Source organism: Paraphaeosphaeria sporulosa, assembly GCF_001642045.1.
Source record: "Paraphaeosphaeria sporulosa strain AP3s5-JAC2a unplaced genomic scaffold CC84scaffold_14, whole genome shotgun sequence".
In the NCBI taxonomy this organism is placed as follows: Eukaryota; Fungi; Ascomycota; class Dothideomycetes; order Pleosporales; family Didymosphaeriaceae; genus Paraphaeosphaeria; species Paraphaeosphaeria sporulosa.
Genome location: NW_017253373.1, coordinates 380,864 through 393,032, shown reverse-complemented (window position 1 = coordinate 393,032; position 12,169 = coordinate 380,864). Strand labels below are relative to the sequence as shown.

The window sequence follows — 12,169 nt, the reverse complement described above, 5'->3', positions numbered from 1 at the left end:
AGCTCGCTCTATCACTCAATGTCGACGCTTTGATCAAGCCACAACCTCATCACAAGGTCCACACGAAAGGGAATAAGGTAAATCAAGACCCTCAAAGATTAACGCCATCTCCGTCTATCGCTTCTATATCTTATGCTCTCATTATACATCATCATGCTTCGTAAAGTGGTCAGCCGTTACCCGAACGCCAAATGCAAAACATATCCGACCAATGCCGCACAAAACCATGAGGCCATCACACTCTACCTCCCCTCAAAAGCCCTCAACCTCTGCGCCATCTTATACCCCATCACACTCTTGCTCTTACCCTCCTCAGGGCTACCCCCCTGGACCATACTCGGTGTGATGCCCCTAACAGGCACATTGCCGCTTCCATACTGCACGCGGTCAAACATTTCGTCGTAGTCAGTAGCGCTATCTTTCCGTTCTGGGTGTCTCGACTTCTTCGGCTTGATTGTGCTTGCGTCACTGGGCTCGCTGATCACACTATTCCGGAACTCCTCGTCCGCAGTATGGTAGTGCGAGCTGTGAGACGAGCGAGATTTATGCGACTTGGACGAGTGCTTGGAAGAACGGCTGTGCTTGCTGGCTGACGAGCCGGCCACGGAGTGCTCGTCCTTGTCCCTGGAGGAGCGATGCGAACGGTGCTTGCGGCGCGAGTGCGAAGACGACACCTGAGAGATGCTGTCCGACGGGGCGATCGTGTAGTCGTCATCGTCATCGGTGTAGTCGTCGATCTCGTATTCGTCGCGGAAAGGGTTGCTGACGATGGATTTGTCGTCGCCGCCGCGACCGAGAATGCTGCCCAAGACAGATCCTACCTTCGAGTGAGCCTTCGATGGAGCGTCCGATGGTGCTTTGGATGGCGAAGGTGAATGCGCTCTACTTCTACTACTACTACGATGTTTCGAATGACTAGACTTTTTCGACTTGCTAGAGCGGTGCGAAGCCACGCTGCCACCGTCAGTGTTGCGACGCTCGAATTCATCGGGGACAAAGGTCGAGATGAAAGAGCTGGGTGCTGCACTCTGAGCTCGGGAAACGGTGCTCCTAGCCTTCTCGGCAGTTGCCAGCTCAGGGCTCGTCTTCGATCGATGGCTCAGTCTGGACGGCGCCACCGAAGCAGCTGGGGCATACTCGATAGCCCGGAGCTCGGCCGCTCTTGAGGGTGCTTTGGAAGGCGCGATCGAGGCAGCTTGGACGTATTCGATAGCTCTAGGCTCGGGCGACCTGGAGGCTGCCTTGGATGGTGCTACCGAAGCAGCCGGAACATACTCGGACACCCTAGAAGGTGCGATCGACTGCGCTGGAGCATACTCAAGCTGTCTAGACACGCTGATCTGGGTGGGCGCCTTCGTATACAGTGGGCCATGATCGCTCGGAGCGGCTTCGATGGCTCGTATGCTGCGGGCCCGCGGCGACGAGTACTGGGAGTCGCTGTCACTGATGTTGCGGTGTACAGGTGGTGGTAGTTGCTTGGTCTCGTAGGCGGGTTGTGGGTCCTGCTGGGGTAGCTTTGGCTGTCCGCTGCCCTGAGCGAATTGCGCTACCGATGCCATAGCCGCTTTGGCCGTTTTGAATGCCTCGAAATCTTTCTCTTTCTTTGCGCTGTCTCGTTCGCTAGCTACCATTGCGTAAGCGACTGCTGCGCCAGCGGCAGCTCCGAGGAGGGTGCCGATGATCTGTTTCGCGGCTCCACCACCATTGCCGCTTTCCGGAGCCGCAGGCGCTTGGGGTATGGCAGGTTCGGAGACGCTGCGCGCGACACTGGGTGCTTTCGATGCTGCCGAAGGTGCAACTGAGGGAGCAGCAGGTGCAGATGCCTGTTTTGATAACGACTGAGTAGATCGACTACTGACGACACTTCTGTCGTCGCGGAAGCTTTCAGTCACAGTTCTTCGCCACGTAATGACTCTACTATGCTCGATCACAGTGCCGTCATCCCTGAAGTCGGGCCCATTCCTGAAAACGACTTCAATGCTGTTGCCGTCGAGGTCCAGGATCGCAGCGTTGAAGTGGCCGTCCTCGTCACTACGGGAAGCTGGTGCGCCGTTAGGCCGACCGCCAGCGGTCAGAGCAGCGGCGTAAAAGTCTCGAACAGCAGCCCTGCTATGAGCGGTGAAGGCAATATGCGCTGCGCCAGCTTTTACGCTGTGGTCTTGTTAGTGTAAGTACTGCTGATGATCATTAAGGGTTCCTTACCCAGGCGTTTCTTGGCACAGGAAGAAATCGGCGTCGTAGATGCCGAGACCAATCTGGTTGCCTTGCTGTCCGATATAGCGGTATCCGAGAGGTTGTAGAGCTGATAGAAAGAACGAACATGAAGTTGGTAGGTGCGAAACAGTAAGGCCAATGTGGGAGACAGGCATGTTCCAGGTAGGCGGTGAACGACGGACGAAAGTAATTAGGTATACAGTGAAAGAATAATAAATAGGCTGCTGTGTTTGAGGCACAGCAAAGTCGCAAAATGCTAGGGCGGGTACGGGACGTGTGACAGAGTGTAGAGAGTGTACATGCGGTGACACCACAGGTTTATATCCAACCCACGAGCGGCATGAGCCTTTCGATCCATCGTGAAGGAATTGGCGAGGCGTCCATACCCTTGCGGGAAGGCCGGTCTTAGTCCGCCCCACTGATGTCGTTGGCTTTCAAGGACTCCGTGGTCAAGTCGTGCCCTCGTGCTGCCACATGTCCACCGCCTGCAGCTAATTTTGCGGCACAAGCGAGCAAAGCGATTGGGTGCTCTCTCGGCCCGCATCCGCTGCCTCTCCCGCCTCATATCGTGACTCGAGCAAAACCGGACGCTAAATGGATCTGGACCATCTCGCAGGTTGCCGTTGAGAGCCAGCAATACGTATGCACCACCGGGCCACATGTCCCCGCGCTGCAGGAGCAATATATATAGTGGTATGACGACTCAACAGTGCAGGTGCCGCAAAACGACATGGGGAAAGTACCACCCAAGCACCAGAGCAAGACTAAGGACAGCCCCAACGATGCAATCGACGGCGTGAATGCCAGCTACCGGTTGCTGAGGCAGGGCTGTCGACGGGTGTGATGCCAGAACGCTTCTTCGATCTCCCTAGATGCCGCTAGAAGACGACGAACAGGTGGCATCCCTGACGCACATGTTGCTCTCCCGCCGCACGCGCTGCCGCCCCCACCATGTCCCTGTGTCTCGTAAGCATCAAACTTGTCAAACTAAATAATGACCGAAAGTGCGCTGTCATAAACGTGACGAGATGAGATGCGACATTTTGCATTCGCGCGGCATATGGAGACTGACGTCGGTACAGCCCACTTATTGCCGCACATCGCTCCGGGTATCTATCCAACAACTATTTGCAGCTTTTGACCATACAAGACATTACACGCGTACCCCAGGTACTTGTACCTACTTTTGGCGCATCTTCCTCTGCGCAAAGCAACAAAAGAAACACAGGAGAGGCAGAGCACGTTGAGTGCTCCGCGGGACTCGTTATGAGTATTTTTTGGACGTTGAGTCGGAGTATTGTTTTGTTGTAAAAGAAAACTCAGACGACGCTCAAAAACACAGCGGTGACGGCGCCCACGCGTCGATGTTGTGATCTCGGCGTGAGCGCGTCCCGCAACCTGAATCACTCCTGGGTTTCGATGCTTTTGATGTCTCCTTCCTTCCTCGAATCGGCGATTGATGGTAGCGGCGTGTCCACTACGCTATGCTGCGGCACGGTGAGGCGCTGGTCCAGTTAGATGATGCCCCATACGTCCTCAGCAGCGTGGCAGAATTTGCTGCAGGCAACGCTGGCACTGAGGTTGAACTGGCTGATGGCAATGCTGTCGTCCTTAATCTGGTCGGCAAAGTCGTCACTTCCCTTGGCCATAGCCCCGATGAAGACGGCAATGCTTTCGTCGGTATGCAGACCCTGGATATAGTCGCGCACGCGCACGACTTCTGAGTCAAAGCTGAGGGTGACCTTGCGGCAATTGGGCGGGAGGTGGTCGGTAATGGGGTTCTTGATGACCTGGATGAGCTTCTCGTTGGAAGTGGTAGAGCGGATCTGATGGCGATGCAGCAGCTGGACCATGAGACCAGCGAAGCGCTTGAAGGTACGCGGGATGCGCACGGTGGGATTCACCTCGATGAGCACGCCGCGAGCGGTCTGGATGTAGATCTGCAGCTTGCCCGCCTTGTTGATGGGCGAATCGAGCAAAGTGAGCAGACACTACACAGGCTGTTAGCACTGGCGTCGCGATGGTGGCGAAGGTGGAAATGTATTCGCGTCGGCGATTTACCTGGTGGGTGATGTCGGGGCGGGCCTCGCTGATGTCGCGGCCCATCTTGCGCATAACGCCGATGTGATCATCACTGTTGAGCAAGTTGAACTTGTCTTCGCGGCCGGCGCCGCCGCGGCCGACGCCGTGCGAGGCCTTGTATGTCTCAAGGGTGGCACTGCACAATACGACAATCAGGCGCTGCGTGTCTTTGTCGCTGCTCGGGATGGGCTGGTGCTGCTCGGCAACAAGCTTGGGCAGGTCGGGCGGGGGCAGCGACTGCGTCCCTGGTTGAAGCGCCAAGTTAGCAGGTTGAATGCTCAGCAGGTTGAATGCCGGACGGCGCGGTGGGGTGCAGGGCGGTAGTGGAAGAAGCATGGTGCGGCTGCAGACCAACGGCTGCGTCCGGTTGTGACGGTGGGCGACTGACTTATCCTCTTGGTGCCCCGCTCGGGAGAGTCGCGGACAGCCTTGCGTTCGCGGTCGCTCGGGCTGTCGTTTCGAAGAGGAAGTCCGCCCATGGTGGAGGTCGATGATGCTTTTCGATATGCACTGCGTGATATAGACGCTCAGTTTGTCCTTACCACTGCAGTGGGAACGGGGAGCTCGGAGAAGGCGCGTTGGGTGGTGTGCCTGTACAATTAGCACTTCAAATGTTCTTTATACAACCGCAGGAGGATGACCGGAGTCCGAAGGCAGTCGCGCGTGTTAGACGGGTTGGAGTCAGAAAATTGAGCGTGAGTGCGAATGGTGCGTGTTGGTGAGAAGATTATTCGCCCGCCCGTGACCCGCGCCGTTGGCTTGGCGAGCTCCCCTCACCGCTTCCACCAATCGCATTGCCGCCCGCCTCATGCCCTCACAAAGGCCTTTCGCAACGAAAGCGTCTTGTTTGTCTGGGTGTGATTTCGTTCCGGGCCCAACAAGCTGCAACACCAGCCTTGTTGCTGGCGCGTGTTGTACTACCGACAGTTCTCGGGTATTTGCTGGGCTGTCGGCGCCACTCGTCCATCCCCGGGACACAATAGCACACGGACCTATAGTTTGCTTGCCTGACGGGCAATGATCATCTTTTGCATTTCTGGAACATCACTATATGCTCGCGATGGATATCGGTCGTTCCGAATAGCTTCGTCTACACCCAGTTCGCACAGTCATGCTTGTTCGTCTGCAGGAGTAGGGATGACCTGAGACCTGCTTATATAGAAGCTTCAATGGACGTCTGGAGTCTCACTTCTCCAACTTGCGAATACTAGTGCGCTACTTTAGTCACATTGTCCAAAACACCACACTGCCTGACGCCACCAACCACACCACTATGATCAAAGAAGCACACCTTTCGGGCAAGGTTGCAATTGTGACCGGCTCCTCGCGCGGTATTGGAGCTGGCATTGCCCTCGAGCTGGCCAAGAAAGGCGCCAGTGTTCGTCTGACATCCGACCCTCAGAAGCTGTAATCAGCCGTTCACACGAACAGGTTACCATTGTATTCAACTCATCCAAGAGCGAGGCAGGAGCGAATCAGGTGGCTTCCCAGATCAATCGACTTGAGAACGACAGCCGAGCGATAGTCGTGCAGGCGAATTTGCGAGAGGTTGATGCGCCCGAACGCGTTGTCCAAGCCACACTGGAAGCCTTCGGTCCCACGATTGACATCCTTGTCAACAACGCTGGGGTTTTGTTCAGCAAATCTCTATACGAAACAACTGCGGATGACTTCGCAGCCATCTTCGATGTCAACGTTCGGGCGCCTTTGCTCATGATCAAGGCCGTCGAACCACATCTTCGTGCTCCCGGAAGGATCATCAACCTCTCCTCAGTCGGCGCACGACAAGGGTTCGACTCGCTGGCCATGTATTCCGCCTCGAAATCTGCTATCGAGGGTCTGACGAGAGCACTGGCGGCCGAGCTTGGGCATGTGGGCCATACTGTGAATGCGGTCGCGCCTGGACCTGTAGTGTCGGAAATGCTCGACGACGTGCCCCAAGATATCGTTGAAATGCAGCTAAAAACAACTCCGGTCGAACATCGGCATGGCACAGTGTGAGTTTTGCAAAGATGGCCCTAAAAGCTGTTGCTGTATTCGGTATGGGTTGGATGTGCTGACTTTCCAAAGCGATGATATTGCCCAGATTGTCGCCTGGCTGTCAGACGACAGTGCGCGATGGGTGTCGGGTCAAACGATCTCGGCGTCGGGTGGCTATACAATGTACTGAGTGTCAAGTAGCAGTATGGTTTTACGGCGTTTCTTCGATCTTCCAAACATCGGAAGATCGGTTCCCTTGCTCGGGTCTGCCAGGTTCCAGACTAGAGATGTTTGACGCTGCGGAAGGTACCCGTGCAGACGTGCCGCAACGGGAATAATGGAGGTGTATTATAAGAAACATGTGGCCTGCTAGACATGTCAGATTTCCTTTCATGATTGATGCCTTTGCCGACATCCAACACGTGTTTTCCCATCGGCTTTGTCCATACTAAAGGCGCTGCGGTTTCCATCGAATATACCTATGATAAGTAGTGTTACGTACGCTTGCCGTAGAGGTAGCGGTCACTTCTGCGTTCGTACGCTGTTTGGCTGCGTACAGCAGCTCTCCGAGCCTCGTCCGGCAATAGCGGACGCTGGTCTGCAGGTGGCGCGAGTCGCCGCCGTTGTGCAGAGTCGAGACGTCGGAGAGGTGGAGGTGCCCAAGCGCCGACGCCAGACTCGCTTCGTCTCACATCGCCTCCTGACACACCTCTCAGACACGGCCGCACTGGGCAGCGTTCTCCATTCGTCACCCAAACGAAAATGCCATGTCCAGACGGGTTTCAGCCTCCCATCTGGGCACGGCGCTAGTCTGCTTGTACACCCTTCCAGGCGTTCATTGGCCCCTGCCCGGTCTTGTGCGGCTCTGGGCGCCGCACCTTGCCCTTGCGATACGCTGTCGTAGCCCGCCTACTAGCTCCTGTCACAGCTCTGGGCTTCGGATGGTGAAAATGGTTCGATTTTTGCTACCGTTAAGCTAAGCTTTATTCCTTCTCCACGCGTCGCTGGTTCGTACCCACATGGCGCCGCAATCATATCCTGAACCAACCCCCCACCCCCTCCAAAGTCCTTCCAACCGTGCATGTGCTTATAGTCGTTGTTTCCCCTTTGGAGAGCTTCCGTTTTCATGCCGGTGCCTCTTTAACCGGCCAAGTGATCTCTCCCTACCCTTCTCTTCTTCAGTGCGGGCACACCTGCTTGTAAGTCTACGCCCTCGCGCCGCGTTGTGTCACCGCACATGCTCACTATGCTCCAGGTTTTGGCCCTTTGAACTTTCTAACCATTTGCCCATCTTCAGCAGGATCTGAACGCAGGCACTTCTAATTCCAGCCTTCCGTGGCTGCAGCACTCACACATCCATCATCATGGACAAGACTGGCTACGCAGGCTACAGCCTCTCAGGCCGAGAGCGATCAAGATGGCCGCCTCTCACGCGAATGCTCATGTCTGGAGAGATGTCGGACGAGAAACCTCGAGAACTCTATCTGAAGGAAAAGTTCGACAGATGGATGGTCAATGAGGGTTACCGAAGATTGTACGTCTTGTTGCTCCTGGTCGCAAATAAGTACTGACCACCTCAGCTTCGTCTTTACTTTCCTGATCTTGCACATGATGGTTTTCGGTTTCGGCATGGCACATTATGGCTTCAAGGACAACTCGATTGGCGCGCGGAACACGTTTGGCTTCACGTTCCCAGTCGCTCGCTCAGCAGCTTTGACGCTACACGTCGACGTAGCTTTCATCCTATTCCCCGTATGCAGGAACCTGATTTCAATGGCGCGTCGAACTCCCCTCAACGGCATCATTCCTTTTGACAAAAACATTACCTTCCACAAACTCGTCGGATGGTCCATTGTCTTTTTTTCCTGGCTACACACCATTGCGCATTGGAGGAACTTATGGCTTTTCGCTCAGGTCAACAAACTCGGATTCATTGGTTTCCTCATTGCCAACCTGGCTACCGGACCTGGATGGAGTGGTTATGTCATGTTGATTGCGTTGTCTGCTATGGCCTGGACCGCTGCCGAGAAACCACGACGAGCACAGTTCGAACGCTTCTGGTACACTCACCATCTCTTCATCATCTTCTTCGTTTTCTGGTCCATCCACGGTGCGTTCTGTATGATTAAGCCCGACTTTGCGCCCTTCTGCGACGGTATCGGTGTCTTCTGGGAGTATTGGATGTATGGTGGATTTGCGTACCTCGCCGAGCGAACATCGCGCGAAATCCGTGGACGTCACAAGACGTACGTCTCCAAGGTGATTCAGCACCCCAGCAACGTCTGTGAGATTCAGATCAAAAAGGAGAACACAAAGACGCAGGCTGGTCAGGTAAGTTTACGAATGCTTGTCCCTGATACTTTGCTGACAATTGTAGTACATCTTCCTGTGCTGCCCAGAGGTTTCGATCTGGCAATACCATCCATTCACGCTCACTAGCGCACCCGAGGAGGACTACATCTCCGTCCATGTCCGTATGGTTGGTGACTTTACGAAAGCGCTCGGAAAGGCACTTGGCTGCAACCTTGAGAAGGGCGGCGCCAAGGGTGAAAAAGACGGAGCCACAGAGGTCGCACTTCGCCAGATCCTTCCGCGAGTCTACATTGACGGTCCTTTTGGTTCTGCATCTGAAGACGTGTTCAAGTTCGAGGTCGCCGTACTTGTTGGTGCTGGTATCGGTGTGACACCTTTCGCTTCTATTCTCAAGAGTATCTGGTACCGGATGAACTACCCTCAAGGCCGCACTCGTCTACGGAAAGTGTACTTCTTCTGGATTTGCAGAGATTTCGGCTCGTTTGAGTGGTTCAGATCGCTGCTCTTGGCCATCGAAGCTCAGGATCTTGACGACCACATCGAGATTCATACCTACCTCACCGCTAAGATTAAGGCCGACGACGCGACCAACATCATGATTAACGATGCCAACGCCGAACAAGACGCCATCACCGGTCTCCGCGCGCCCACAAACTTCGGCCGCCCCAACTGGGACATGATCTTCAAGTCCATCCGCAAGATCCACGCGCCCGCAGAAGCTGGTGTTTTCTTCTGCGGGCCCAAAGTCCTCGGCTCGACCCTCCACATCAAGTGCAACATGTACTCGGAGCCCGGCTTCAACTTCGTGTGGGGCAAGGAGAACTTCTAAACGCTTGCATTCGCACCGCTACCACATTGCAACCCATCTTCATCACCCAGTACATATTTCTTCGAACCCGCTGTTTGGCGGTGGTGGTGGAGGCGTTATATTTGTATTGTCATGTCTTGTCTCTTCGAGCACAGCGTATTATTACCATATCCACCCACCCCATAGCACCTAGTACCCCAATGTCTAGCGCAGCCGCGCTGCGAAGGCGAAAGACGCGATACGATACCATAGATCCAACAAAACACATGTAAACATTGAATAAAAACAGTCCAAATATTCAATCAGCCATCCACACAACTGCACTGGAAGTCGCTAACTTTTGCCATCCGCGCCCCGCGGAACTGCGCACGGATTGCATATCTGACGGTGTGTCAGAATAGAATATGGCAAGGGGAGAGTCACGCCACTCTGGTTCATGCGAGCAGCCACTCAAAACGCCACATGTCGCGCGCGGCTGAATTCCCGATGCGCGCAGACGAGACGTCTTGGGGGCTTGATGTCTCGGCGTCCGCGTTTGCGCGGGTAGTTGGGGCCGTGCTAGGTCTATCCGGCTTTGATATACGGCAGATCGATGAATTCTCGTTCGGGAGAAACGGTGAGGAGGACTATCATAATGATTGAGGTGGTTTCCGGACCTCACAGCGATGCGGAGATAGTGTTTTGGTTATCCACAGACCTTACGCCTTGGGTGCTTTCTCTATTCTACGTGGACATTGCTAATCAACGGCGATAACATAGATTTACGAGTGCGTATCTGGCTTCCAATTCTTGCCTTGCCAGTCATTGATCAAGATGAGACCCTCGATCACTTTCTCGCCCTTCCTAAGAGCCTCGCCAACGCTGAAGTCATGCGCCGCCATAACCCATACATTGTCTCTGTGCGCAAAGGCTTGCGTGCGATGTATGGTCTCGACCGCTACTTCGGGATCAGCATGCATCGAACCCTTCGAATAAGGTGGACGCGCTGTGCGTTCAGGATCTTTCAAAAGGTCTGGATGATGATAACAGTCGCCTGCCAGGAGAACAAAACTGTCCTTATCAGACGACGAAGCTGATGTATCCAAACGCGCAGACGCAGTAACGCGGACAAGCAGCATCTGATGACCCGGCGAATGCCCTGGTGCGTCAATCACATACGCCGACCCATCACCAAAGACATCGAACGCGCGATCGAAAGACCCGAGGCCTATCCATCCACCGTCGCCTACATCTCTTAACTCCACAGCTTCGTACTTTCCCTCTTTCTTCCCTTGCACTACCTTGCCCACCCTGCTGTCGTTATCCTTTTTCAATCGCTCATCACTGACATATGCCTCTACAATCTTCCTACTTCCATCGGTAGGGAAATTCTCAGACAACACAGGCGCCCCCTCGGACTCGGGATACCCAGGCCTGGCATACGTGCACGTCGTAGGCCCGACCCACAATTCGGCGTTCGTGAACCCTGCCTTCGCCCCATCACCCACATGGTCAAAGTGTATATGCGAGAAAAGCACTGCCTTTACCTTCTCAGGCTGCTGATCCGGACTCCCATGCTTCTTTAGTATATCCGCTGGGCTCTTGGGGTACGGAGTAAACACAGGCAAGGTGTCCTTCTTGATGAGGGGCGGCAGGTTTTCGAGATCATTGCGCATCCCGAGGTCGAAGATGTAGTGATCGCCTGTTGGCAGGTGCTCGACGAGGAAGCAATAGTCCGGCACGTAATATTTTTCGCTTTTCGAAGGGTCGTAGTCTGGGGAGAGCGTGTGACTGCTTTGCTTCGGGCCGGGGAGGAAGACGCGGTCGTAGGGGATCATGAGACCACCGGCTTGGATCAGGTGGACTTTGCACGTTGTTCCGCTTGGTGAACCGGGAATGGGATGCCACGGGAGCTTTGGTGCTGAGGCCATGGTAGGAGGAATCTTCGGTTCTCGACGGAAGAAGTAGGAACGCTTTTGACTTGGTGGACGCAGACAGGGGTTTAATGTAAACGATACGATCTCACATCCGATTTCGAGCTCCCTTAGGGTTGGTCTTCTGATAATGTGCTTCTCATGGACTAGGTTGTGAGTCGATCGTGAATTACCGCTCACTGAGACAAACGTACGGTGCGTTCAAGATACCGTGTGACTGAAGCTTGTGATTGCAGTGATTGAGTGTACATGTGTGCATTCCAAACTGTGTATTGTATGCTATGGCGCAATGGGAAAGTAGAGGTTGACATGGTATTCATGACGTCATTGCTCAGGTCTAGCCCTGCAGTTGCGTTGCGAATACTCGACTAGCGCGAATGAATGGAATAGAACTTCCTAATATGATTAATGAGCGACCAAAAGTCCATGTTACATGAAATAGAAAAGGGATCGCAAAAACAGTAATGCAAGGCGCCATTACACGATGCGTGTACCGAATCTGAGGCCGTCAAGATACACCAACATCAGAAACCACGTCAACCGGCCTAAGTAACTCCAGGAGCAACATTTAGCACTTGAAAGCTGAAGCATTCTTCCTCAAATATGTGTAGACCAGTCCAGACTGTTTTCATTCAAGACGTCCAATCAGTGGGCAATAGCAATCCTCATCCTCGTCGGCCAAGGCCTCAGCCTCCTTAGCCTTCCCCTCCTTCGTGTTCTCCTCCTTACTCCTATTTCCTTGAGTCTTCTCTTCCTTAGTCTTATATTCCTTAGTCTTCTTGTCTGAAGCCTTCTCCTCCTTCTCCTCCTTCTCCTCCTTCTCCTCCTTCTCCTCCTTCTCCTCCTTCTCCTCCTTCTC

At 54.2% G+C, this 12,169-nt stretch overlaps 6 protein-coding genes across 6 annotated transcripts in view; 2 read left to right on the top strand and 4 right to left on the bottom strand.

Annotated features, from left to right (window-relative positions):
* Positions 1-24: 24 nt before the first annotated feature.
* Positions 25-2,564, bottom strand: CC84DRAFT_1264054 (uncharacterized protein). The gene is made up of 2 exons (XM_018185278.1): positions 2,203-2,564; positions 25-2,151 (listed from the first exon to the last, which is right to left on the bottom strand). The coding sequence occupies exons 1-2, from the start codon at positions 2,367-2,369 to the stop codon at positions 243-245; spliced, it is 2,076 nt and encodes a 691-aa protein (XP_018030043.1). The 5' UTR covers positions 2,370-2,564; the 3' UTR covers positions 25-242.
* Positions 2,565-3,248: 684 nt separating this feature from the next.
* Positions 3,249-5,004, bottom strand: CC84DRAFT_1169199 (nucleolar essential protein-like protein 1). Its single transcript, XM_018179593.1, has 3 exons — positions 4,685-5,004; positions 4,276-4,541; positions 3,249-4,205 (listed from the first exon to the last, which is right to left on the bottom strand). The coding sequence occupies exons 1-3, from the start codon at positions 4,773-4,775 to the stop codon at positions 3,729-3,731; spliced, it is 834 nt and encodes a 277-aa protein (XP_018030042.1). The 5' UTR covers positions 4,776-5,004; the 3' UTR covers positions 3,249-3,728.
* A 565-nt stretch (positions 5,005-5,569) lies between these two features.
* Positions 5,570-6,849, top strand: CC84DRAFT_1156686 (dehydrogenase with different specificitie; the record flags this gene model as incomplete). Its single annotated transcript, XM_018176982.1, has 3 exons — positions 5,570-5,674; positions 5,728-6,293; positions 6,367-6,849. 3 exons carry the CDS (start codon positions 5,570-5,572, stop codon positions 6,464-6,466), a joined length of 771 nt encoding a protein of 256 aa, XP_018030041.1. The 3' UTR covers positions 6,467-6,849.
* A 791-nt stretch (positions 6,850-7,640) lies between these two features.
* CC84DRAFT_1222688 (uncharacterized protein) lies at positions 7,641-9,418 on the top strand (the record flags this gene model as incomplete). The annotated part of the gene is made up of 3 exons (XM_018183404.1): positions 7,641-7,810; positions 7,857-8,607; positions 8,654-9,418. 3 exons carry the CDS (start codon positions 7,641-7,643, stop codon positions 9,416-9,418), a joined length of 1,686 nt encoding a protein of 561 aa, XP_018030040.1.
* Positions 9,419-9,870: 452 nt separating this feature from the next.
* Positions 9,871-11,394, bottom strand: CC84DRAFT_1130560 (Metallo-hydrolase/oxidoreductase). The gene has a single exon (XM_018175864.1). It carries the CDS (start codon positions 11,305-11,307, stop codon positions 10,159-10,161), a length of 1,149 nt encoding a protein of 382 aa, XP_018030039.1. The 5' UTR covers positions 11,308-11,394; the 3' UTR covers positions 9,871-10,158.
* A 544-nt stretch (positions 11,395-11,938) lies between these two features.
* The window catches only part of CC84DRAFT_1209986 (uncharacterized protein), a gene marked incomplete at its 3' end in the record, with an annotated part of 631 nt that continues 400 nt past the window's right edge, over positions 11,939-12,169 (bottom strand). Inside the window, exon 2 of the mRNA XM_018182255.1 lies at positions 11,939-12,166. Within this exon, the coding sequence (XP_018030038.1) occupies positions 11,939-12,166 (228 nt within the window). The remainder of the gene's footprint in view (positions 12,167-12,169) is intronic.